Source organism: Dromaius novaehollandiae, chromosome 5, assembly GCF_036370855.1.
Source record: "Dromaius novaehollandiae isolate bDroNov1 chromosome 5, bDroNov1.hap1, whole genome shotgun sequence".
NCBI classification, from domain to species: Eukaryota; Metazoa; Chordata; class Aves; order Casuariiformes; family Dromaiidae; genus Dromaius; species Dromaius novaehollandiae.
This window is the reverse complement of record NC_088102.1, coordinates 40,841,040-40,868,509: the sequence shown is the minus strand read 5'-3', so window position 1 is coordinate 40,868,509 and position 27,470 is coordinate 40,841,040. Positions and strand designations below refer to the sequence as shown.

General features: G+C 46.1%; 1 protein-coding gene across 3 annotated transcripts in view; it reads right to left on the bottom strand.

Moving 5' to 3' along the window:
* Window positions 1-27,470, bottom strand: part of RGS6 (regulator of G protein signaling 6) — a 296,947-nt gene that overhangs the window by 21,426 nt on the left and 248,051 nt on the right. For all 3 annotated transcript variants that reach the window (XM_026095735.2, XM_064512543.1, XM_026095737.2), the window contains exons 15-16: window positions 21,624-21,810; window positions 6,372-6,461 (exon numbers count right to left, since the gene is read on the bottom strand). In XM_026095735.2, the coding sequence (XP_025951520.2) occupies window positions 6,372-6,461; window positions 21,624-21,810 (277 nt within the window). The remainder of the gene's footprint in view (window positions 1-6,371; window positions 6,462-21,623; window positions 21,811-27,470) is intronic.

Below are 27,470 nucleotides of genomic sequence, written 5' to 3'. Positions count from 1 at the left end.
CTTCTGAAGAGATGAGACTGTTTTCAGTACCAAAGTTTGTACATGTGGCTTGCAGCACCACTTCCAGAGATATATTTAAAAACCATCACACTGAGGGCTTGTAACAAGGAAGGTGCATTTTAATACACCCGAACAACGGCTGTTGTTTCAAAGGAGGGGGTGCTGCTCATTGCGGCCTCCCTCTGAGTAGCAAACTAGCTGTGTAAAGGACAAGTGGAAAACAAGTAAAAAAGGAATGACTACCTTGGAGCAAAACAGGGGAAGCTGCAGAGGTGCCTGGGAAAGCAGAGGTGACGGCGCGGTCCTGCCACCTTGGCTGGGTGCTTAGTGAGGAGCAGGCTTGAAAAGAGCAGTGCACACCTGGGCACTGGGCCTCTTGCTCTCCTCTTGGGGCAGCAAGGCTCCCCAGCAGGCAGGGTACAAAGGCACAATTTCACCCAGGAAAAGAAATCCCTAGGCCAAGAGCCAGAGTACTTTGCTAGGCCTCCCTAATGGAGCAAGGCACTTGGAGTCGACAGCATCACATTGATGCAGTCTGAAAAGCCCATATTTGGACCAAACACATTTTAAAATGAAGCGTCAAAGTGCACTGGGGTCAAAGAAGAGCTGATGAATACAGTCCACACTATGTCCCTGCACTTGCTGTAGAAATTGAATGCTTTGCTTTTGCTGCAGGCAAGGTGATGCCGCTCCCTGCCCAGCAGGAAAGCAGGACGGTGGCATCCAAAGACGATGAGCCTTGCTCACCCAGCACAGGTGTGGCCACGTACAAGGCTGTTTCCCTAGCATAGCTGAGGATGTGCACAGGAATGCAGGCATGGAGGGAGGGCCCCAAAGTGCTGAGGTGTCCTGTGGAAATGCCCTGCAAGCACAGGCTGCAGGAGCCCTGCGCATTTGGCACGGGGCTGGCAAGCTGAGACCAGCTGAACACGCGGAAGGCCAATCCCCATAGCATCCAGCTCTGAGTCAAAGCATGACATTTTCCAGGAAAATAAAAAGCAGCTGAGGCAGGCTGGCTGCAGAGTGATGAGCCGGCATAAGCAGTTTTAATGGCAGTGGGTGTGGGTGCCGGGCGTACAGCTCCCTGGCTTTTCCTGCCTGCGTGCCTGCAGAGTGTGTGCCCGGCGGCCCGCTGCCGAGGCAACCGCTTGCCTGCATCCCTCCGCCTCAGCACGGAGGTGTTGAGGCTGCCTCACAGAGCAGAGGAAAGAAATTTAAAAATAACAAAGTTAGAAAGAAAAAAGAGAGGCCGAGTCACACCTTCCTCAGTTCTGTGAATGTATCTCAGGTCCAGCACAGGAAGTGTCTGACCAGACTGCGGACCCGTGAGCTGTGTGTGCTGCGGCACGACAACCACGGCTGTACAAGCACGCACTGCATTTGCAAAGTGTGCAGGCAGAGAAACACACTCACAGGCCAGGCCAAGCAGTCCTCCTGGGTGCAAAAGGGAAACGGGCCTTCTTTGCCAGTAAACACACTGACAGACTGTACCAGCTAATGGCAAAGGACATGCTAATTTAGACAAAATATGAAACAACCACGCTCACTGTAAGTGAAAACACCTCAGCCCAGGTAGGTGCAGAAAACTAAATCTCATCACTTTCGAGTAGTCCACTAATCAGTGACTGTCTCCTCCAAGTTTTCCTTTTTCTCCTGATTAATTATTTACCCAGACATCCCAATTTTAAGTTCCTTTGTGTAGATTCTACTGGCACCGGGCAGCATAAGTAATATTAAGAAAAACAGCTGACAGATTATCAACAACCACCATGAGAAAACTGATGAGCATCCTTACAACACTCAAGTCAAGTCCTACCACCAAAACCAACCAGTCATGTTTCTGCTGATGGGACTGAGAAGGGGACAGAATACGCAGTAGGTTGCTTACTGGACAGTACAGAGCACTACGGACAGAGAGGATGAATAAAAGCAATGCTTCAAAAAGTGTGTGCTGAAAATGGAGCCTGCCTGTCATGGATATAAAGCTCCTAGCTGTTACCTTGATAACATTTTCTGCCGGTGATTTGAAAAGAGGTAAGAAAATATCCAAAAAGCTCAGTCTTCTGAACCACTGGTCTACAAAATCCTTCCCTCCCAGGGTTCATTTTGTTGGTTTTTGGATCCTTCTTCTGGTGTCTTTTTTTTTTCTTAAACTTTGGCTGGATGAAAATCATGCGTTTCAGAGGGAATGATACTGCACAAGGATAAAGGCAAACCGCTTCCCTGACACCAGCTCAGGAAAAGGCCAAGAGCAGGTCCTCAGCTCCCCAGACAGTCACTTACACCTGTCCCAAGTTAGAAAGCAGAGGGCATGTACAATGGCTGGAATAGTGTTTTGCATCTGTTTTGCATTAATTTGTGCAGGGCCACAGAGAACTCGCCCTTTTCTGAGCCAGCCGAAGAGAAAAGCAACGCTCTCCTCCTCCTAAACCATGCAAATACTGACCCTGCTTTTCCTCCGGTGTGATAGGGCTCCCTGCTGTGGCATCGCAGCCCTTCTCCGCTGCAGCTCCAGCCGCCCTGCTGTCCCCTCCCTGCCTCAGCTGCTCCGGGGGCATGGCCGGAGCAGGGAAAAGCTGCCCCTGCGCCAGGCTAACATGAACACCGGAGCTGTGAGAGCACAGAGCTAGCAATCTCCTAACATGGAGATGCCCACCAATGTCACAGTTACACCTTTCTTTTACAGACAGCAATGGAAAGTGCCTCGGGGTCTTTTCTTCTCCTCTCTCTCCCTTCTCCTCAAAAATAAATACCAGAGCATCTGTCTAACTGGTCCTGTGCCATTAACGTAGCTTCCTGTGATGCTCTCCCCTCCGTGGTGCTCGAAGCAATGTATTCTATTCTTTCCCCAGAGAATAAATCCCTGCTCTGCAGCCAAACCACCAGCCAAATTTCCTACTTGCCTTGAGCGAGTAGGTTTGTCAAGGCACTCGTTCTTACATAAAACTCACTGCCATCTAAGGACATCCAGCCACCTTTTTGGCTACCGTGGAGTAGGGCTGGGTGGTGGTGGTTGTTACCTGCTGTAGAGTAGTCTGAAGTAATGTGTGTATCAGCAGAAATATGAGCAGGTTGATGCTTGACTCTGTGCAGCACAAGTGGGGCGTGTTGTGCAGATACACAAATAAAAAGCGATGAGTCGGCCGGGGATCTCAGCACCATCCAGCCCTTCGCTGCTGAGCCTGCTGCTCTCAGCAGCCCAGTGACTTCCACCTAGCTGAAAGGTAAGGCCAGACAGGGAAGCACAAAGCTAAAATCAGGCCAGGCTTATGGCCATTTCTCCTGAGGACAGAGCTCTGCCCTCATCCTTCCTCTACTTCAGCCCAGCAGGGGAGGAAGACTTCTGTGTGAACAACACAGAGATTTACACCCAGCTTTTCTCCTCTCTAGAACATTGCTTCCAATCACACCCATGCTGGAGGCCAACCGCATGTTCCCTGCTGAGCACCATGAATCTGCAGGATCGAGGCCAATAATACTGTGGTTATTTGTAATAATGACACTGTGAGCAAAGGAGAAAAAAATCTAAAATGGATTAACACAGTAAGTATGTGTGGTCTGTACACGGCCTATGTCTACTGTCTTGCATCAGTTAGTGGTGTGAACAATACATTCTTTTTATCCTCCCTGGTCCTTCTCATAAGTCTGTCATTGTATCTCAGGCCTGACCCATAACTTTCCCTCCCTCCCCTTCAATGCTGCGCTCCCAGAGCAGGGAATGGAAGCCTGCACGTGTGTGGTCATCGTACAATGTAGAAGAAAAGTACCTCTTTGAACTTACAGCGTTTCCTGAATTCCAGATCTCAAAAATGTCAAGCATGTTTGAGGCACTAATCAAGCCTTGCAACATCTCCACTAAGTAGGTAACTATTATTATTCCCGTTTGACAGAGAAGAGGATTTGAGTCAGAGCAAAACTGAACTTTTTTTCTCCCAAGATCACACAAGAAAACAAATGGTGGAACAAGAAGAGCAAGGATTTTGTGGCTCCCAGTCCTGTGTTTTAGCCACACCACCAACCTTCTCCCTCTCTCTGCTCTCTCAGCCTGCCACAGCCCAGCACTGGAGGGAACGCAGGGCAAAAGACACCAACTGACAGACATAAACTTACTCACGAAATATTAACATATGAATCTCAAGCCACAGAAATGCTCATTTACTCTGTGCAAACTACTCATTTGTACCAAGTCCATTATGTTGTTCTTCTGGTATTATAATAATACCAGAACAGGGAAAATAATAAAAGTAAGGCTATGTCATATTGGCATTGTGTACAGGCAATGTTAGGATAACATCTTTGGGGCAAGACACACTCATGCCCCAAAGAGACATACTCATCCAGACTTAAACAACTGGATTGAATTTCCATTCACATCAGTGAATCCAGGATTTTGCCTGTATGCTCTAAACCAAGTCCTCTATCCATACAGTCTATGATATTCCACTGTTTCCCTTTTCCTTCCCTCTGCTTTCCAGCTATCTGAAGGAATATTAAAGGGATGCCTCTCAAAGTTGCGCCAGTGTTACTGAAGCTCTTACCATGCAGTTCAGCGTACAGGAACTTCGTGTTCTTCCTGTCAGCATACCTACGCTGCTTCAAAAGCACTCACTTGCCCAGCACAATACAACATGATTGCAAAGAGCTTTACAGATCCTGGAGTAACATTAATTCCCTTGCTGCAACAGTGAAGCTGGTGAACCACTCATCTACACAGCTCTACTACTGTCTTTCTGTGCCTAGCTATGTTTATTCAAGCACCCACAGCTCTTTCTAAAAGAAACTTGATTCTTACTTTCATGGCTGTGTTAACATGACACTAAAACCTGCTCCTCAGGCAGTCTGTGGGGGGATGAGGACGTCACACTGACAGGTCCAGGGCTTGATTTGACAGCAAACAATGATGGCAAAAAAATCTCTGGTTTGAACAGGCTCAGCTGGGAGCAGAAAAATCTCCTGTGCTGAAGCACATGAGACCTCATGTGTTCAAGGGAGACTTTGGGGGCAGGGAGGAGGTAACGCACAGTAGGCTGATGGGGTAGGAAGAAGGCAAAAGGTTTTAACTTCCATACCATCAGAAGGTTTTTCCTTGCACCTCCTTTCCCTTCGAACTCTGAGTCATTTCTAACCTTTTCAAATGCAAGCAACACCATCATATTTTGTCTTCTGGTCTGTGCTGTCTCAAACTAGACGTTTTGAAACATGGGGCCAATTTATGCCCTCTATTACCTTTCCCTAATCCACCTGCCAGTCGTTCCAGGCATAGCAGACAGAGGGGTTTGTCTTCTTTTGTCACCATATGCATGCTTTTAGGACACACAATGACAATCAGGACAAAAATACCACTGGGATTTCATTGTGTTGTGCCAATGCAAAGTAATTTGGCAGCACACAGAGAATGCAGCAGAAAACCAGCAGGGAACATGGTGATGCGAAACCACACACTCAGGCAGCAGCAGTCAAGAGTCATTCTATCTGCTGTCCTGGAAGTCAAACGTAAGGGGAACACACACGTGTGTACACGCATGCATATGCACACACACGGACACACAGACTTATGGGAATAAGTCAAGATGTGCAGAAAGCATGTGAACACAGCCACAACTGCAGAGATAAGGAGCTTACCTCCAAGCCCCCTCAGAATGAGTGACCTGAGCCAGCTGGATAAGAGCTGCCTTAATTCTACGTAACCGTTCCTTTGCTACCCTGAACTGGGGATTCCTGGCAGAAATATAGTGCTGGCAGAGGATGTACAGACACCAAAAAGGCTGAAAAGAGCTCAAACCCAGTTCTCCTGTGAAAGATGTGGCTGAAATTCTTGATTACTGCATGGGTTGCAATTATTTCTTTCCTCAAATTAAAAAAAAATCTCTGGGGAGCCAAGAGCAAGGGAAAGAGGGAGAAAAGCAGAGCAGAAATCACCACAGGGAGGTTTATAGGTAAGGCATCCAAAAGGAAGATCACATGGTGAGACTAAGCAGGCAAAAACCAGAATGGGTGAAATCTGCACCAGCAACAAAATAAATTGATGGGTTCTACTTCTCATACCAGACATCATCGTTGCCATGTGGAAGAGGCAATGCAATTTTCATTGCCTGCACTGAGTTTGGAAGACAGTTAGGCAAGACAAACATTTTTCCATACTTTGTACCTTGGGTCGCTAACTATTCCATGTTTTGCCCAAAACATATGTTGAGGCTGTGCATACGGATGCCATACCCTGTGCCCTCGGTGAAGAAAACAAAAGTTTTCATTCCTCTCTTAAAAAAAAAATGAAAAAAGGAAACAATATTCTCATTTTCACACTAGCGGCAAGCAGCAGGCGAGAATCAAGAGATGCTAAAAGATGCAAACATGTCCTTTCCAACAGATACCTTCTTCTTCGCCAGCAATAAGTCCTGGTAAGCATTAGAACGGAGGAAGCGCGCATAGCTGTCACTCTTCATCAGCTTGTAAATGTGCTCCTGTGGGACGGGAGGAAATGAGAGACAGAGAATTCTTATCAAAACTCATTTAGACATCACAGGGATTTAAAACACAGACAATTAGAGGGAGAGAGACTGATCAAAGTTCTAATTAAGTCTGCTATTATTGATTATCTGTACTATGGTAATGTGCAGGAGGTCCATCCGGGGGCAGGACCCTGCTGTGCTAGGGGCTGTATAAACACAAAAGAAAAAGACGCCCCTCACCCCAAAGGCTGGCATGCATTACTCTGTGGTCAGTGTTATTCTGTAAAGACTATAAGTCTCAGAAATCCCCAGATCATAAGCAGGTGTCTAGCCAGGCTGAAACTAGTGGTATGTCACAAGAATGAAGAAATAAATGCCAGAATTTGTACCTGTGATTAGGTTTCATTTCGAATACTTGTATCTTGGATACTTGAACTGTCACCCAGCACTCCTCTTACAGTTCATGGAAGGGAAATGATGCTAGGACACATTTCATCTCCGCTCAAGACAGACACTTAAAATAAGCCAAACTGATCACGTCCTGCAAAAGCCTGTATCTCTGGCTGACTGACTATACAGGGAGTCTATACAACTGGCTCAGATGTGGATGTCTATATCACACATATAAAGCTATGTCAATGAGTCTCTCCCCCAGGGTCTTTTTTTTTTTCCAAGTGAGTCAAACAACTATTACGAATTTGCTCTGAGAGTACAGCACTTCCTATGTGAATTTTCAAACTCATGAAGTGGCATTTCATTGCAGTAGAACAACTTGCCTACCCTTTCTCCAATTTGCTTGCTCAGTTTTATTTTCCTGCTGAAAATCCCTTAATACAGTCAGTGCTTCTTCTCCTCTGAATTTGTAATAAATATTTTCCCAAACACCAAGAAAATAAAATCAAAATACTTTGGACAAATAAAGACTGAGAATACACTAAAGGAACTCAAGGGGAAAAAGAGGCACCCTGGACATTTCTCTCAGACTTTGCCCAAGGACGCCCTTTTATACAGTTAATGAGGAATTTTATCTACACTGATTTATATAATGTAAAATATTTTCTCCCGCCCTACAGCCATGGTGTATGAAACTTCAGAAGAGCCAAAATAGACTTAAGTTGCATAGCTTATTTCACAGGGTTAACAAGCCAAGCAGAATTCCCTTACCTTCACCATTATCGGTAATTTGTGATGACTTGTTTATGCACAGAAGAACTGCTTAATTCAGCTTTCTTGCACTATTCGGTGTATAGTCCTACCATGGGCATAACTGCCACTGGTTGTACTAAGACACAGTATAAAATGTATCCCTTGAGATATAACCTGGTGTGGAACAATTTTTATCAGTTAATTTCCATATTTGCTTTTCGACATGACAAATCCTCATTTCTGTAGCATTATGCATCCGAAGGGCAGTACAAGGGATTACGATAGAAATGCTTGTACAGAGTCATGTAGTGAATGTGAGACCCTTTCCAACTGTGGGAAAACAAAAGTGAGGGCACAGCTTCGTGTTATCACCTACAGCATTGCCATGAGATTTCACGTCCAGCCGTGGGATATTGTTTCTGTTCATTCATGGCAGAATGAGTCAAGCATGCACAGAGGCAAGAACAGGGAAAATAATGCATATATCATGGATATGGTCATCAAAAGATTTATATTTCTTTGGTGGAATAAGGATTTTCATCATTAGCGCTCTCTCTCAGTTACTTCAACTAGCAGGAATTCGGGATTCAGTTGACTTAAACTCAACCTATTGTGACTGGCTGAGCTGTATTTTTACCTCTCAGATTGTGTCCTCATAAGGAGTGCTTCATACCCAACTGGTACAAAAGCTAACTGCATATCTGTAAGTCTTTTTCCTTCCTCCTCCAGGACCACGAGGAAGCTGACCATCCCAGAAAAAGTGGGATGGTTTGAAGACCTTATGAAAATTACCTTTATGGTCCCTAAAGATAGTCCATCTCTAGTGTCTCAACCTGTAGACGAGGCAGAGCTGCACATTCAGAGAGGGTGAGTAACTGGGGCAGCTGTCTTGCAGCCCATCAACCCTCAAGGGCCGGAGAGGTCTCTGGAGCCTCCCCCCTCGCAGTGATCCTCCTCCACAGCACCAGCCCGGGAGTGCAGGGTGCTGGTGTCCATGCTGGGATGGGGAGGATGGCGGTGCGGTGCTGAGGTGAGATCATGGGGCAACAAGGCATCTTTTGTTTTACATTTCGATAGATAGGTGATTAAGTATTTTGACTGCCTGTGGATCCCAAAGTTTCTTTATCTGTTGTCAGATAACTGGGTCTTCTGTGAAAGGCGATGACAATAGCTTTGGAAAATAACATTCAGTTTTCATTGCTGCACAGACAGACAGCACTAGCTATTTGCACATAAAGAGGAATACACCAGAGCAGAGATCGGGTGGACATACAACCTGCCTGCCTGCCAGTAAGAACAATCATTCTTGCTCATGTCAAGATGACTTCATGTATTTGACCTTAAAAACAGTATAAACTCATTATCTGACTGTGCGAAGCACGAAAAACTACTTCAATCACAAGATGAAATAAACCACAAACTGACTTATTAACTGAATCCATTACATGAAAAACACGACTATTTCACATCCCCAGCCCAACCGCCACCATAGCTGGGTTGTTGGTATTTGCTCTGGTTTTCACATCTCGGAATCACTGAAGAGCACCACTGCTACCTTTCAACTGTTCACCAATGACAAACTCAAATTATGAAAAACCATTCCTCAGCTTTGATCGTTAACAAAGAAAGAAGGCCGGGCATAAGGAAAGGGACGGACATGCACAGCTTCAGAAGCAAACTTTCCGGCCTAACTGCAAGAATTCAAAGGGCTTTCCTTGAGAAGCTCTAGACTGGAGGCACAAATGATACACCGATCATTTATTTTACAGCACTGCATTTCTGAAGCACCTACTGGAAATCTAAGCCAGTTGTTCAGGTCAGCAAAGACTGTCTTCCAGTTTACCACACTACAGGACAGCTTACATTACTGCAGCCAAAATCCTCGCTGAGACTGCACCATGAGGGCTCCTGCTAAAATTGTGGCTGCAATATGTGCTCAGCTCAGTTACACAACAAATCTAGCTGCAGGACAGGAAATACTAGTGACTGGGACATTTCTTTTGATCTTTAGCCTAGCTATTCCTTGCCACCAAGCTATTTTGTGTTATAATTTCAAGAATCTGCAACTTTCTAGGGAGAATTTATAGCCACCACTTAGCAGCTCCCTGCTTCTTAAATGCATTAAAAAGGTACTGGAGCTCCAACAATTGAGCACATTCTTCCAATAAAGCTTGAGCAATGGGTATAGTAGCAGAGGTGTGTGCATGTCCCACTGCATCACAGACTTTTAACTCACTGTAGATTATCATGGCAATCCATTGGTTGCTTGCTTCCTAATTTACTGGGCAGCTGCTTTTGTTTCTCTTTGGTTGAGAAGAAGCTAAACCTCACAAAAGACTGCATTCGTCAACTACAGTCAGCATCTCTAGTGGTACAATTTATACACTTGCAGGCTCCATGACATACCTGAGGCTGCTGGCAAGAAATTCAAGCCTTTCCATCCCTCTTCTGAGAAAACTCTGCATTTCATAAACCTGCTTATTTTAAGGGAATGAGCTCATTATTATTGGCTCCCTGAATAGGCAAAGCAAATTCACCATTTATGCAATTTTTCAGCAACTCAGTTGCAGCTCTGGACATTACAGTCTGTTGCACTGAGAGCAGCCTGCCCAGAATGATCACTGCAACATTTCTTTGCAGGCGCCATGGAAAGTTCCCAGGCCACATGTGCACAACAGCAGGAGAAACATATCCTCTAGGAAGGCGGTATCTCCTAGCCATTGCTGGGTACTGCTCCCCAGCTAGAGCTCAGAGTCCCAGCTCTCTGCCCTATTCTTAAGACAGTAGTCCTTCAGGGAGTCACATTGCCAAAAGTCAACCAACCAACCAGCCAAGCAGCCAATCTACCAAACTAATGATTATTTCCCAAGTGATCTATTAAATCATTACACAAGGTAGCACTCTGCTTTTAAAAACAGACAAAAAGTGTGACAAATACGTCCCTGGCACAGCGTGCTGCTGAGGAGTGCTGGCTGTATCAGTGCTGCCTTCCGAGGATGGATTCATTTGGATATATCTGTCTAACACAGGGACTGACATAATAACTTGCTTATGTAATTAGGGGGGCTCTACTAGTAGTATCAGTGTGCCTTTCAAATGTCAAAAAAGCCACACAGTGCTTCTCCTCCCTCTTTTGCATCTGTAGGAGTAAATTTGACAATTTAAATGGACACTTTTGACACATTAAATACATGTAGCTCTGGAGAGCTAACAGAAAGAGACACACTGCTTCCATCTGAACATGGCAAGCTCTGTGGCCAGTGCGTCCCTGCAAGCAGCACACAAGCCTCGATCGTCAAGCGACTAGCAACATGCTCTTGTTCCCTCTGGCGAGCTCCTGAGAATCCACCTTTTCATCACTCTTTGGACACGCAGCTGTTGCAAGACATCATGGTTGAGGACACAGTCACCTCTCGCTAGCAGCGCGGGCCAATTTCAAAGCAAAGACCTTGCACCAGACTCTTTACCACAAGGCTAATCAGAAGGTGCAACGCAGGAGCAACAAGCTCACAGCAACCTGAATTACAGTTTCTTTAAGGCATATTCCTTGCATCATAACTATATCCAGGGATGAATGGCACATCCAGTTAATAATTTGTTTTTAATAAGCAAAGGAAAAACACTCAATTTGATAAGATCTTCTGGGACCTTTTGTCCCCTTGTATTTGTGGGCTGGAGATGGTGGGTTTCTTCTCCAATAAATGAACAATTCTCTTAACAGTTTCCTAAAAGTAGAGCAGATTTGCTGTTACACACCTTCCAAAATGTTGTTCCCCAGATACTGAACTAAGGCACTGGGGAGCAATGGGGTCTGCAAGCATCTCATCTTTAGAAAAAGGTATATCCCTTTTATGTTTAGTGCACCTGAACCACATCTCTTCTGTGGTGAGAAGAACAACGCACTGTGCCTGAGGGCCACACGAGCTATACTAAGCATGTTCTCTATGCTTAGGTTTCTGTAATGAGAGTTACACTTCAGAAATGGCTGGTTGCCATTCCATGATATAAAGGAGAACAAACAGTAAATTTTAAAGGGGAAAATATTGTCACTTCAGTGAATTAAAACACAAAGGAACCAGCCAGGTAAATCACAGAAAATTTCTGTTCTACAGTTATGTGAAACCAAGAGGAAATCCCGCCCCAGCTACAGCGGACAGCTGAAGTGCAGGGAAAAAAAACCTGATAAGATTCAGCATCTCTCTGCCTTTTCCTTTCACATGCCCTATCTTTGGAAGGAGATGAAGGACAAGCTCTGTAAATTTTCTTGACAGGAGGGGAAAGGGAAAAAAAATCAAAGTTTGCAAACCAGATGGGAATGTGGGAGGTGGATGAGATAGCAGAAACTGTCTCAAAGCTGCACCTGCTTCAAATCAATGTGCTGCAATGCGATCTCAGGTCTCTCCCCCTCAGCAGTCAAAGCACAGTGACCCTGAGGAGGGCAGAGGGTGGCAGCCAAGCCAGCCAAGCAGGGCCTTGGAAACACCTGACAGATATGTGGGGAAAAAATGAATGATAAAAAAATAATAACAAACACTAACTTGCACAAAGCACCTGGCAGACCTCAGGAAGTGTGTTGCCTATTAAGAAAAATTCTTTCTGGCAGAAAATCTTAGCTCTTTCCCCTGAAATGTGCATATGAGATGAATTTCCTATGAAATGTGCAGTGTTAAACAAATCCATTTCTAAACCCACTTGCACCTTACCCACTATGACATTTTGCGACAGGCCTGAGACATTTGGGGGTTTGTGAAGACCAAGTGCAATGGTCTCATGACCTGTGAACATCTGCAAAGTTTCCAGCAAGCCCTTAAATTTTAACTTGCTGATAGAAAGTTTCCCCTCTTTGTATCTAAACACAGTTGTAAGCTTTAGCTGTTGGGGGTGGGGGTGGGGGATAGGGGAAAATCTCGGATTCTTTGCTTGTTTCAAGTAAAGCTCTTCCCATTTAGCACACTTTTCAGCCTATTACAGGGGGGTTACAGAAAGACTAAGATACCTAAGATTCACTTCAGCTCCAAGGTCCCACCTTGCCCTTCCGAAACTGATCATAAACCTCCCCACTGTAGCTATCCCACTCCTGCCTTTTAGATTGCTTCGGGGCCTCCCTTGACCCTACCACTGAGACTTGGCATAAAACTAGTACGAGCGTATTTGCGAATCCCTCTGTATTGCGAGCATGCGAGCCCTAGCAGCTACCCTTCTAGCCAGCTGAAAGGGAGATTTGCAGAATGTCAGACAAATCTATTAGAAGAGAAGGCCACAAGCAATATAAAGCAGTAGATTAAATAACTAAATAAATAATGGCAAACCACAATGAATGCTAATGTTTGTTCTACCTGCACGCTGGGCACCAGGGACGAATTTACCGCACATTCACACGTGAGAGAGCAGAGCCTCAGTGAATGCCTTGTGGCCTTCACTAGGAGGATGATAACTGATGCCAGCTGGGGACCTGCCTGAGGTTGGCTTTTCAAAGGACTGTCTCCACTGCAAAAAGAGGGGATAGCAAGGAGGGAGATGCTTTTCTGAGCACACAGCATGGGATTGCTGCACCTTCCCAAGAGACTTGGCAGCTGTCTAATGCCCCTCTGCCAGCACCTCTGCTCTGCATGGACACCTCTGCGGCAGAGGTGGCAAGGTTAATCCCTGAGCCCCAGCGCCAGAAAGCACACGTACCGCAGGCAGCGAAAAGCGCTACCCAGCGGCTATTCTTACCGTATCGTATTGGCTGCACCGTACTTCTCCCAGCCCACCGGCAGGTATCCTGCCTGACCAGCAGGACACCATAGCACGACACCACCAGGATCCTCCTAAATGTCTATGCCAAAGAAAAGAAAGCAAACCTACTCCTCAGGAACAGAGCTAGTTACCTGTGCCACTGCTGAGTGCAACGGGCTTTAGGAGCACTAGTTATCAATTGCCATTCGGTCTAACTGACTGTGCTGAAACGTGCTCCAGACAAGGCAGGAAAAATGCCACACTGGCCCTGGAAGCAGAAATAGCCGGTAGCAGATACAGTCGAGATAACGCATGCAGCACACAGTAGAAGAAAAGACCTTCAAACTTGTCCCAACTGAATCTAAGTGTGTGTGTGCGTGTGTGCATGCATGTGTGTGTATGCGAAACATGGGGGTTTTATTCCAATCCCCCTTAACGTCTCCAAATCCTCACTAAGAACTCCTCTGCATCTGCTTATTCTAGTCTCTGCATTTAGCATTTTACTCTTCTCAGCAATGCTGTATTGCCATTTTTGAGCAGTCCGAATGCATTAACCTGTAAGGGACCCTGTTTCTCAAGCCTCACTGGTGCCTAGCAGTACTGCCACCTAGCATGGCTAGCAGTAAATGAGTGCTCTTGTTGCTGCTGGAGTGCAAGACTTCCTGTGATTTATAGTTTAGAAAAGAAATGTTGCAGGTTGCTAAATGACACATAAGGGTCTTGGCCTGAGTGTGAATTGCTCTGGAAAATTTGAGCTATATCTTTTTGGCCACTCTTATGTTATTTAAGTGACACAATAATTTACACCCATACTTTTAGCTGGTGCATTTTCTTCACACTCAACCAAGTTGTTTTTATTACCAAGGAAAAAAACGATGAATAATTATACTGTAATATAGACCAACCTCCTTGCTAAACTAAAAAGCATAAAACCTCTTTTTAGACCACAAATGAAATTACACTGGGCTGAAGGCACAGTAATGTAAGAAGGAGCTTTAGCAGAAGAAATAACTGTAAGCAATGAGAGCTCATTTTGAGTAATACACAGAAATCCTTTGTTTAGCCCTGTAGATACATAGTTGGAAACACAATGTAAATCTTTTGCGTGAAAGTGCATTGATAAAAGTAACACATAAATTTAGCTTTGGCTCCCCTGTAAATCGATGAGACAACTGGTTTACTTCACACCTTCAACCACAGAAACGGGCACGCAGAGCTGCTGGGGGGCCAGGGGCAGACGCAGTGTGGCAGCCGACAGAGGCGAAGAGCTCGAGCAGCACAGTTAAGGGGTCAGCTTGGTACTGCAGGAGGATTTAGTCCTAAATATAGCAAGGGCTATCCTGGGAGACAGGAGTGGGCTGTCGGGAGTCCAATGCCATATGAGCAGCTTTAGGTTTTGAGAACAATGATTGTGGCTAACAGGCTGATTCTCTCAATATGGGCCAAATCCTTGCTGCTGGCAAAAAGCCCAAGTGAACAGGTTTTGCCTGGGAGGAGGAGAGAAACTTGTGTAGGATTTGGAAGCCTTGAATCCCTTTTCCAAACAGGATAAAATTCTAGGAGATGCAGCAATGAAGATGGCCCTCTGTGCTCCTATACATGCTGAGGTGTAGCCATAAGATGGAAATTATTCAACTTTTTGGCCAAAACCATTTGCAAGGCCATCTGCAGCTTCCTCCTTCCATTTCCTATGGTGAAAACCCTGCCAAAAAGCTGGGCTCTGCCATGGATGGGAAAACAGAGAAACCCCCACCTCGCAGAAATGAAATTCCGTAGCACTGGGACATTCTCTGTCCCATGGGAGATGGTCACAGATCAGGATTCAGCCTTACAGAAGCAACTCGCAATAGAAAGCAGCATATGACTTCTCAGTAATGGTGGCTATGCTGAGATACGTATGATCAGACCTTCTTGGATGCCTACATGGAGAATATATGCTGGATATATAAACAGAGCTGCAGACTTCCAAATCTCATAAACGTTTTGGCTGTAGGATATCTACTGGCATATTGTCTTGTATGTGCCTTTAAGTGACTGAGCTCAAGCCCTGGAGTCCACGGAGTCCTGGGTTCTCAGGTGTAAAGCGGCTTATTTGCAAGCCTCTTTCTCTCACTACTTGGGAGAAACAAAATAGCGTCAGCTACTACCTGACTCTCACATGAACAAGAAATACTCTTGCTCAGGATTTGAGATACAGCTACTTTTTGCATCCAAGTAGCACAATGCACAGTACTGGCATGAACGTCCCAGAGAACCAGAGCCTGAGTGCTGAATTCAATATTTAAGCAAACTAGAGACTTTTTGGAGTTTGGAAGTGTTTGGCACATGAGACACTGCTACTGTTCCTGCATGGTCCTACCCAGCCTGGCATGATCTATATACCAAGGAACAGGTAGACTCTTCCGCTGTGTGAATATGTTGACCGTTCTTGTCACATCATTTTCATGATCTTTCATCCGGAGAGATCTTCTGTCACTGTATGTGCAAGGTGAGAGCTCACTCATGGCTTTTTCCTAGCCCTTTCTCTGCCTGTGTAGTACAGAGAGAAGTTAGCGTAGAGAGCAGTTCGATCCCCAATGCCTTAATAGACAGAAAAGCAACAGCTAGACAAAAGCTGGATGTTAGATATTTGTCATAAAACATGACCACCACAACTTAAAATGAAAGGCACTGGATAAAAGAAGTACTTTATGATTTGTGGTGTGTATAAACTTTAAAAAAAAATCTGAGGAAAGAAGTAACACTAAGTATCTGCTACTACGTAGACCTCTGCTTCAAGGCGTTTACTTTCTGCTCTGTGCAGTAACACGTATACTAGCATAACCTTTCATATGTCCACTTTCCTATTTTTGTTACATCCACCTAATTGCTCTGCTGGGTATACTTAGGGGCTCTAGTATTTAGATCCTGTTTGGTTGTAGGTTGCTTTGTGAAACCCAGAAGGGAAGGAACTTGCCTTTTTTTTTTTTTAATGTATGTGTAACGGATACACAGGAACTGGTGAAGGTTGCTTCTACAGTCACAAAACCCCACATACAGGGAGGGCAACTGGAGTGCAGCGTAAGGAAAAACTTTCCTTTCCAGCCCCACAGCACCAAAGACAAAGGAGGAGAACAGAATAATGTCCAAGTCCTTCTGTAGTCACTGACCTCCCCCACAGGAAGGTTCAGGCTGTCGAAAGACTTCAGGTGGCCCCGTCACCATTCGTGTATACAAACATCTACAGAGGCTCTGACTTTTAAATACACAAGAAGAGGGGTGGAACTAGGCTATATATTACCTGTTATTCAGAGTTCTCTGTGCACTTGCAGCAAGTCCAACTTAATGTGAATTGCAGGTCTAACACACCTGGGGGCAACCCAATGCATGCTGTCTGCTGGGGCCTCATCCAAACCCAGCACTAATGGCCTGGGCACAGAGGAAGGCAAAGGACAAATTGAGGCAACAAAGTGGTCTGCTGTGAAGATTAGAGGACTAGTGCGTGGTAACACAACCCAATGGAGATGCACGTTACTGGGATATATAAGTTAGCACAGTGCAAAGATACTAGATCAAGGGTGCACACACCACAGCCAACCGACCCTGTCCTGCTGTCAGGGTGCCACTTGGTGAGGAGCTTTGGGCTGACTCAGCTGCAACATTTTCAAATCCATGTAATGCAAGTGCTAGGTCTCTGAGCACTGCTGGCTCAGGTGGAGGCAAGCAGTGCTTCGAGGAACTCCTGGGCCTGTCTCACGCTTTCTTACTGTGTCTGTCCCACCAAAGAGAACTGTTATGTGCTGCCTCAGTTTCCCCATCCTTATTCACCTTCCTTTATAGATGTGCATGTAAGTGGTGTGACTGGTTGAAGGGGAGTAAAAAGGTTTAAGAAAGTAGCAATAAAGTTTCTTTAGTTTCTTACATGAAAGGTGATACAGGCCTACAATGAATGATTATTTTCATGTTTTCCTTCCATGCTGTGATTTTGCTCCAGACCTACAAAAGGAGTTCTGTATGCTCACTCAATAGCTACCATGCATACACTGCTCTATAAGCTTGCTTTCACATCCTGTGCCTGCTTGAAAAAACAAAGTCAGTGGGAAAAAGGGTATCCCTTCTATTCCTTTCTTGGTAGAAAGACATTCCACTTCCAGGAGATCCTAGCTTATGCCAGCAGATCGCTTTTGAATTCAATAGGATCCTGTCACTATTGTGTCAACACTCACAGCTCCTTTATGGGACCAGAATGAAAACTGAACAAACCAAACCAAGGCTTGGGGTAGCTGAAAGTGTGACTTGGGCCCAAATCTGGGCCAGGTGCATTTCTAGTTTGATCAGCTCCGAGTTTGGCATTACGGTCTAAATCTTCTCTGGAATTAGCCAAGGATATGCACAGTATCATTAAAATCCCTAACTGAGCTGGGATTAGAACTGAATTCCCCTGATTCATCTTCACAGAAAACAATAGCTGATTAGTTCCGGTAAGGGAAAGTCAATCCAAAACTCTGTTTTACTTGTTAAAGCAGAAAAATAAACAAAGTAACAATAAAAAAACTCCACTAAACAAACAGAAAAGTAATTGCGAGAACAACTATGTGGCTCACCTTATTCTAGTATTCCTGGCTCTGAACCCTGGCAGTAAATGTCCCTACAACCAAGCATTAATATCAGGAAACACGATGCATTCTTGTGATAGCTGTTTACAATGCCAAGGCCTGTGGGACTGAGAAAGGCATTAAAGACTTTCTGAAAGCAGAAAAACATTACAGAGCAGGGAAGGAGATACCCAAAGGAGGGAAAAAACTGTTAAAAACCTCATAATGTGTCATATAGATAAACCACAACTGTCATATTCACAACTTGGTTACCTATTAAAGATGGGGTTCCCCTATTAAAGATGAATTGGTCTGGCTATCAGCACCTTCATTAGCCAAAACAGGCCATTTGGATGGACCGGAACATATTTACTTTCTAGAGCTGGCCATGGCTGCTTCATATGGTGGGGCCCCACACTGGTTGCTCAACGATGCTGATAACTCCTATGGAAATCTAGATCCTGCAAAATAGTTTGATTGAGTTGACCTTTCCCCATGGTGCCCCTGTCTTGAAAGCTGCTTTGGTCCGCAGTGAAAATGGTTTGATAACTATACTACTTTGTTGAGTGGACAGTTGTTTAAGAGAAGAAAAGAATCTGTTAAAACTGTTAGGCTCTCCTCTGGAGGGGCCCAGCTCCAAAATAACAAAACGTACTGCGGCTCAGGATAGCTGGCAGTACTGAAGACGAGGACAGAGTTAGCAGCAGGGGTGGTCCCACTCGAGGACAAGGTATGGGGCAAAGCGGGGGATGAGGGGCGCAAGACCAGCCCTGTATGCTGCTCCCCACCAAAGAGCGCAGGCAGGGCGACCTGCACGAACAGGAGTGCCAGCATGTGGGGCGGCTTTGCGCAAGCAGAGCGGGGCAGGCCTGCAGAACCAGCAGCGAGAGGGATGCAGCGCGGGGTGAACCTTGCAGGCTGACATGGGGAAATGGCAAAACACGTGTTTCTCCAACGCAGGAAACCATCTCAGCAAGCGCGTTGTCTGAAACAACAAATGCACCCCAAAATCAGGTTTGGATTAGAAGCTCTTGTAGAGTGCTGAGATTTTCAGCGTCACTTTTCCTAGATACAGGGACTGTTTGCGTTCAGACTGTGCATGGCCTTGAGAGCCAGAGGTGTTAACTGAGAGGCATGTTTGTCAGGAGCCCACTTTTCTCTCTGTGTCCTTCTATGCCTGTTTTCTCACCTAAACTCCCTCCACAGCTTCCTTCGGTTGGCCTTCACAGCTGTACAGAGTCTGGGAGCACTGTCTGGGGCTGGGAGCCAAGGCAGTGCACAGAAGCACGTCCATTTAGTGTTAAATACCTGAAAACAGCTTTGGTTGTAGCACATTCACTAGCCTGAAGTGTACTTTGCTGTGCTCCACCTTCCCCTTCCCAAGTGTAGCGACTGAGTTCATTTCCAGTGAACTTTTTATATAGAATTGGCATTTTGCGGGTGTCCCAGGTCAGCATAACAGCTACAGCGCCACATCACCTTCCCCCATTTTCCCACTGCAGGAGCAGCACTTTTTTTCTTTTCAGTTCAGCCAACCCTTTTCTTTCCTCTTAGTCTTAGTGTCTCTGAGTTGCAGGCATGCAAAGAATGTACTGTTCTGTAAACTAATTTTTTTTCTTGTTCTTTATTCACAAGGACATTTAAGTTGTTTTCCTCTTTGTGCTAAAGCTACACAGGACGGGACAACACTCATATTTTCCCTCCCACAGTGGGGTGTTTTGACTGGTTGTGTCTGGTTTAATCCATAGGAATGTGGGATGTGTGGGAGCTCTCCTGGGCCCCTGGTGCCAGCGTGCCGTGGTAACGGTGCCAGGCCTAAACCTGCTGCAGATTTATGAGACAACAGAGTCGGCGAGGCGGGCAGCGCTGACCCGGAGGGGACGCCGGGAGGGCCTGCGTGAGGCTGCACTGGGGAAACTTGCGTTGGCTCCTGGGAAGAGTGGACGTGCAAACAGAAAGGGCCCTTCTCCGGGAGGAATCGGTAACCAGCCTGCACTGTGTTAGCTCCCACTAGGGCGCGAGGCATTTTGGTCACCTCCTGTTTCTGTCTGCTTTCGTTAGGCAGCCTTGGTAGCTATCTGGTGAAGCAGTCAGAAACAGCTCACTTGGTTTTTGGAGAACTACCAGAAGTCCTCTGCAACATGCAAGAAGGTAACCCGGCTTCACCTTCCACACAGCCGCATCCTCTCTTGGCACAGACTCGGTCTCCAAGAGGATTATAGCTGGGCCTGAAGCTTTGCTTTTGCCTCATACTTCTATTTCCGTGAATCAAAACAGATGAGCTGAGGACATCAGTCAGTATAAAAATCCTCTGAAATAAAATTAACCCAAGGAGCTAAAATTGCAGTCTAACTGTAAGAGCTCCAGCTTGATTTCATCAACTCCCCTTTGCATTGCAATTACATTTTTGAACTGATCAGTTCAAGCCTAAATTCCCACTGTCTTCCTCTGATTAAATACTCATTGTAAAAACATCCATCTTATTCTCAGTACTTTACTTATCAATTTAATCAATCCCCCCTTAATTCACCTATCTGCTTTAGCCTGCATTTTGCCATCATCTTTTTTTCAGGTAATGCAAATTTACAGAAGTTCTTGCTCACTACAGCTGCAAAGCAAAAAATACACCATAGCCAGAACATCTTCACGCTCCTGTGTTCCTCAGCTTTAAAAAGAACATTGAAAGTGTTTTACATTCACAGAGGACTGGCTTGAAACTTTGTGTACATCCCTTCTATGCTGGCCCCAAGGAGCAGGATTACATTCAGAAAAATATAATATTTGATGCAAGTTTGAAAAATCCATTGCCTAACCTTGTGTAAATGGTCTACGACATCTCCCCGAGACAGCAGTATTTTGTTACTGGAGTATTTTGAAGAACTGCCTTTGAACGTCAATTTAAAGAAAAAATAAGAACAAGGATTCTTTTCATTTGCTATAGGTTTTACCTCATGCTTTTGATAAAAATGATTATGAGGAGAATATCTTTTAATTGTGTCCCTGACAATATTTGCCAAATGATCCCTTCTTCCTTTTCCTTTCTTAGCCTTTATATAATGACATTTCCACCTTCTCAGAAGGTTATGCAGTCTTAATTCTTCCTTGTAGCAGTTTTCATAGATTATCTGTATTCCTAAAGGCATTTTCTGTGTACAATTTATCTGTAAAATTTCTCTGATAAATCTGGGGCCCTTAGGACGGAAGGATTAAGCACACTGCATTGCATCTGTCCTATCATTATTTAAAGGTATTGTCTGGTAGACAAGTTTCTAGCTGCGCTGGAGGGAGTTGCTGCATTTGGGCTTTTTTGGGGTGTGTGCGTGTGGGGATTTAATTAGTTAAAATAAATAAATGATAAAACAAGTTATCAACCAAAATTTAGATATGCTATCAGCCACTCTGTAAACATGACAGACTTTAGTGACAGGGAATACAGAAAGCCAAACTAACTTAACAGTATTCTTTCATCTTCACTTTCTTTGAGACATTGCTCCAGCTCAGTGCGCCTTGTAGACTTGTAAATTTTGGAACATTTGTTCCCAGAGGAGCATTAACCTATCATAACTGATAGATTCAAAGAAAATATCATTTGCCCAGCTTGAGTAGATAGCCTCAAAGTCACTTCCAACTGTGCCTCTCCTTTTTCTTACAAGTGAACAGTAACAATGTGATAGGAGAATACTGCGGTAAAACAGAGGGCGTTATTAGCAGTAGTTTCATAAAATCAAAAACAAACCTGTGCATCTTCATATGTGTATCTCCCTGGGTCTTTGACATTTTGGCTTGTTTTCTCATAGCTGTGGGAATCCAGGTTGATAGCACTTTGGGCCCCAGGGGCTAGAAACTCTTGCCAGATTTCCTCCACTCTTGTGGTTACATCCTGTAAAGGTTGTTTTTTGAGATCTTGGACAGCCAGCCAAAACCTAGGAGTGGGGGAAAATGAAAAGGGGAGAGAAAGAAGGAAGGGGGAGGGGGAGGGGGAGAGGGAGGGGGAGAGGGAGACGGGGAGGGAGAGGGGGAGGGAGAGAGACACATTCAGATAAGACCTTGTGGAGAAGCCTGGGCAGAGCACCAAACCACAGCTGTAGAATCTAATCCTACATCTAGCTGAATTAATGGAAGACTCTCCATTTAGTATGATTGCAGGGGAAGGTATGATACACTTTACACCAAACCATTGCAACATGGCTAAGATGAGAAAAATAACTTCAAAAAGTGATACATTCTTATTCAAACCATACCATTCCTATTCAAACCATCTTTGCAGAATTGCGGCATTAGATATGCAAACAGGAAACCTCCAGAGTCAATGCACCTGGAGGAGGGGGAGCGGATTCTGCTTCCTACAGCCCTAGTGGAATTTGTTTATAATTTCTGCCTGCAGGATCTGTCGCCAGGAGGTGATGCAAAATGCAGAACAAACTTAATATTCACATCATTTCCAGGGTGAAGTTGTAGCACTGGCACTTAGGGAAATCTTTTTTTTTTTGACTTGTAAACTGACCGGCATTCAGATGGATGCTGGTGAAAGATGAATATAGAACCCTGTTATGACTATATGCCAATTTTAAAGGGATATTTTCTTGACTAGATCCACGCTGATGGACTAAAGGAAGTCCATGAACATAGAGGACCTAATTCCTTTGAGGGCTAAAGGCATAATCAACATCATGATCTTTGAAAAGAAAGGCCACAGAAAATCTCTGAAAGAGTGAGACACACTGGCTTTTAACTTAGAAATAAAAGGTGTTTTGTTGGTGGTGCTGGGTTTATTTACTTTTACCCCAAATGTGCTCTTTCAGGTGACAGCCCAAAAGAATGTTGGCCCCTAGTGGCCTTTTGCTTTGTTCGGTTCTACCTTTGAGTAAGAACATATTCCCGTGCCTCTCCCCTGGGTACCCAGGTCCTGCGACCCAGCAGAACAGGAATGATTCTGCTCTGCAGGCACAGCGAAGGGTTACGCTGCAAATAGGGTTAGAAGTGATCTCAGGAGCCCTCTACAATAACCAGCTCTTTGCCATCCCATGGCAAAGGAGCACAGATGCCCTGACCACTTGGAGAGGACTTGGGCAGGGCTCACCTTATGGTCCCTCGGCAGCCTGGTGGCGAAAGCCCTGCAGAGCTCGCATGCACCTGCATCTGCTCCCCAGACCATGCTGCGGGGACAGGCTTTGTTTGGGTCACTAGCTGTCCAGGGCGTCAGAAAGAGTTGCTCAACTTGTGAAATCCCCTTCTCCCTCCCCACCTTGTCATTATGGGAGACGACTAGGTAAACCAGCTGAACTTTACCTGAAAGTCTAATTTCCCATCCCAAATTACTCAATGATGCCAGCCTGCTACCACTTAGGCTAATATTCCCCCACAGTGAAAGGAGAAAGGTACAGTCTCTTCTGAAGGAAAAACCCCTTTGATAGAGCGGGCGACAGACAGATGGAGGATCCAGACCCTGATAATTAATGCTCTGCTTCAGACCTCCACTTCCTACGAGCTCTAGTCAGGATTTCCTGGCACAATATGTAAATGTCACAAAAACACTGGGGTTATCATAATCAAATGAGGCTGCTAATCCATTTAGCCCGGTCCCCTACCTGTAATAGAGGGAAACTGCCAGTTTGACAGACAGACATCCGTTTTGCATGCAAGGGCAGGATAAATCGTCCTCATGCATCCCCCGCTCCCCTTCCTGCCAGCCGGCATCTCTGGGAGAGGACACTCCGGCAGCCGTGCCTCACACGTGCGATGACTTGGTTTGCAAGTACACAGCATTTTGTCTCTTGCTCCAGCCACCGCTGCTAGACTAGCCTCATCGTGTGCACCTTCCTGTTGTTACAGTGTCGCTCGCTCTCACCCGAACGCAGTACTTAATCTGTCTGCGAGAGATAGCAGTGGGCTGCTGTCCTCTGACCTTTAAAAGCCTCCTGCAGCTTGACTGACTGGCATTGGCGCTCTCCTGCCCTCGAGCCCTAGCAACAGCGAGCAGGAGGAGGACCCGCACGCCAAGGGGCGCGCGCCGCGCTGCAGGGCTCGACGTGGCGCGGCCCACGACGCAAGCCGCCTGCCCCCAGCCTGTCCCAGCCCCGGGGGCGAGCCGTGGCACCCTGCTGCCAAACCTGGGGTCCCATCCCCATCGCCCATGGCAGCACAGATGCCACACGAGGCAGGTGGTTTGAAGAGCGTCCCTTGAAAACTGCACTGCCCGGCCTCTCTGACGTCCTGCCCGCCCGCACGGCGCGCACGAAGCCTCGGGGAAGGGACGGCTGGCGGCGGGGCTGCTGCACCAGGGGCAGACCGACCACGGCAAAGGCCAAGCTTTTATATCCCTGGGGACGATATAACTGGGGCGAGGGGAGAAGCAACGTGTCCAACGGCAGCACCAGCCTCCTCGCCCTGCTCTCCATCCTGGCGGCTCTGGGGGGTCGGTATCCTGCCCCGGCAGGACTTATTGCCCGAGACTGCTGGTAATTCATGTGAAGTGACTATCTGGCCTTCGTGGCTCTGCTCCAGCCTCCACAGAACTGCTGTGCGCATGGGGCTAATGTTGCAGCCCTGACTCCTCCCCGGTCATCTGAATATGCTCCTTTATATAGTCTTTCATCCCCCTGGCATGCACTCGGTGCAGCAAACTTGGGACAGTGCTCAGACTGCCACACCAGTACGTTCAGAGTCCGAAACTGTCAGTGAAGTTTAGCTTTATAAACTGAAATGAAGTATTTTGGGCCGGGGGAGGTGTGTGTGCATGTATGTTTGAGTGTGACTGGCCTTTTTCAGTCATCAAGGTGCTAAGATAAGGTTGTCTGATGTCCTGCCTTGTTATATCTTATTATTTGAATAATGTGACACCCCCATTTATCACATGTACACAGAGAAGAAGGTGGCACCCACAGTGATACGATCTGATGCCAAGCGTGACTTTCTTCACATCGAGATTATTTTCTCATTCCATTTCAGATGTGAGCTTCATATGTGAATACAAAAAAGGTGGAAAGAGAAGAGATGCTAATCATTCCAGAATAGGTGGGACACTACAGGCAAACTCATGGCTAGATAGGTAATTTTCTACTGGCTTATCTGCCAGCGGGCTGGGAAAGCATGGTTGTGGGGAGAACTGGGAACATTATGAAGTGACATCTTGCCATCCATTTTAATAACCATTTAGCTCAATCTGAAAATCAACCAACCAAACCAACGTGACACTAACAAGCTCTTTTTACTGCAAGTGATTGCGAATTCATGCCCAAGGCTGGACGTCCTCTTCAAGGCAAAAGGGAGTTTTGTCTTGGTAAAAATTTCAAAGCTATTCACTCTGGCTGGTACCTGAAAATCATGAAATATCGAAGGGGGATATCCAGCCCTGCAGCCTTGATTTCAAGGCAAATTACCTACCAAGAGGAAGCCACTGGAACCATCTCAGGATGCACCTCAGTATCCAATGCACAAGCAGGGTTCAAACGGGACTACTGCAGCGCTTACATGAGTGAGGCAGGTATTTCTGCCCAGGAAAGGAGCAGGCACAGGAGGGCTGCGTGGGAATTTGTGCTCAGTTATGAAGGGCAAATGTGCTCTCTGACTCCTGCAGTTTCTGAACCAGAAGTTGAGCCCCATCCTAATAAGGGACCAGGCGAAGACTCTGCATTGCCTCCCAGCACTTCTGCGGGAGGTGCCAGCAGCAGCTCTTGCACAGGGCAGGGGAGGAGGGAGGTGTCCGTCTGTTCCCCCTCTGCAGGTGCCCTAAGGGCAACAGGACAGGCACGGGGCCAAGGCTGTCTGCACAGAGGAAAAAGCAGCATTGATCACGGTTCTTTGTCCTTTATAAAATAGCATGTTGATCTGGAGAAGACTGACAAGATGGACACCAGTGTCCTAAAATGTTGTCAGAGGGATAACTAAGCTGCTGTCACTTGCAGGAGCCATCCCATAATGGTGCTAGTCCCACACAGACCCCCTCAAGGCACAGAGAGCCTCCTGAGCGTCCGTGTATCTGCTCTGCCTCCCAGTCGCTGCGGGCGGTTTGCAGCTGCCCCTCAGTGAAAAGACAGCTGGGAAAGCACAGGGCATTTTTGCTTCTGAGGTACACTGTAAACCAAAGCTGGATTTTTAAACCTGATCAGAGGCAAAATATGGATGGCTCCAGAGACTGAGAAGAAGAGACTGTCCACATATGGAGGACAGTATTATATCCCAAACTTGGGGGAGGACATGATACCCCTGGCTTGTCAGTGAAATCACTGAATGGCTATCAGTCTGAAATATGCTCCATACTTCTCCCTTTCCTCAGGTACTCCACCTTACTAGACTGTTACACCTCCCGCCTCATATCTCTCACTGTTCACAATCTTGTTCTCACTTTCTGTCACCGAGAGAGAGAGAAAAAAAACATTTTAACATCAGAGTAAAGAGGAGAAATGAATGAAAGTAATAGGTACGGCTCAACATGAGGTTCAGCCAGGGGAGGTGTTTACATCATTGCATGATGTGATGGCCAGATCCTTACTACGGTCAGCCTGGTGTGGCTGAGTGCAGCAGAAACCTGTCCCAGGTGGTGCGCGTAGGGGATAGACAGCTGCAGCGAGGATGTGTGCTGAGGGCATGGCAGAGCGCTGGTCCTTCACTAACGCAGCACTTCCACGGAGACCGCGGCACCTGGTGCAATCGAGGGCGTGCTTCACGCCGCTCACACTCGCCCCCCCCGCAACCAGCCTTCCTCCTCTCTCCTTCCCCAGACTCTGCGCCCCGCCCTTCAACTCTCAGCTCCTCCTCGCCGGGCAAAGGCAGCGGGACACGGGCTCCGCGGTGGAGCTGCCCTGCCGCCTGCCGGCCGAGCGCAGCGGCGCCCCGAGAGGCTGGGACCGCCCCAGCAGTGACCCTGGCGCAGGAACAGCTCAGGAGCAAGCGCAGCCCCGTGTAAATGTGCAATATAGTAATTGCATTTTAATGGCCTTTAGTCGATGTCTGGTTAGAAGCTTTCTATGTAAATGTTTTTGTTTAGAAAAGTAGCGGCTTGCGCGGGGGGCGGGGGAGTTGCTTAATGTCTGCTCTCCTCGACATCTGAAAATTCTATTTCCTGATGAAAATTAAAGACAAAAATAATTTTGGCAGCAGGTTTCAGCCATTAGGGGTCACATAAGACAGAAATGCTTTCTGCAGATAAAATTCTTTCCCAGCTAACTCAGTTTTCCAAATACACTCACAATAACACACAAAATGATTCCATCAGTGTATTGCAGGCTTCACAGTACACGCCTGTAAAGTGTCATGTGTTCTCTATTTAGGTCTATAAACAGGTGTGCAGTCTCCTTTCCCTTTGGGTAAAATTAGTGTGTCCCATATTCCCACTTAGTAGTTTCTCTTTCCAGCTGACACACTTTGAAGCTGGGAAAAATCAATCCACCAGTTAGATGAACATCTCAGCAATCTCAAGATGTCTCAAGAGATTTCCAGGTCTTACAAAATTTATACAGCTCTCTGTTGGCCTTTTTTTTTTTTAATTGAAGCTTGGCATTTTGTCTGCTATATTTTTGCGCACTTCAAAAATCAGAGGCAAAACAAATTGTAGATGAAAGATAGTGACAGAGAGGGTAAAGAA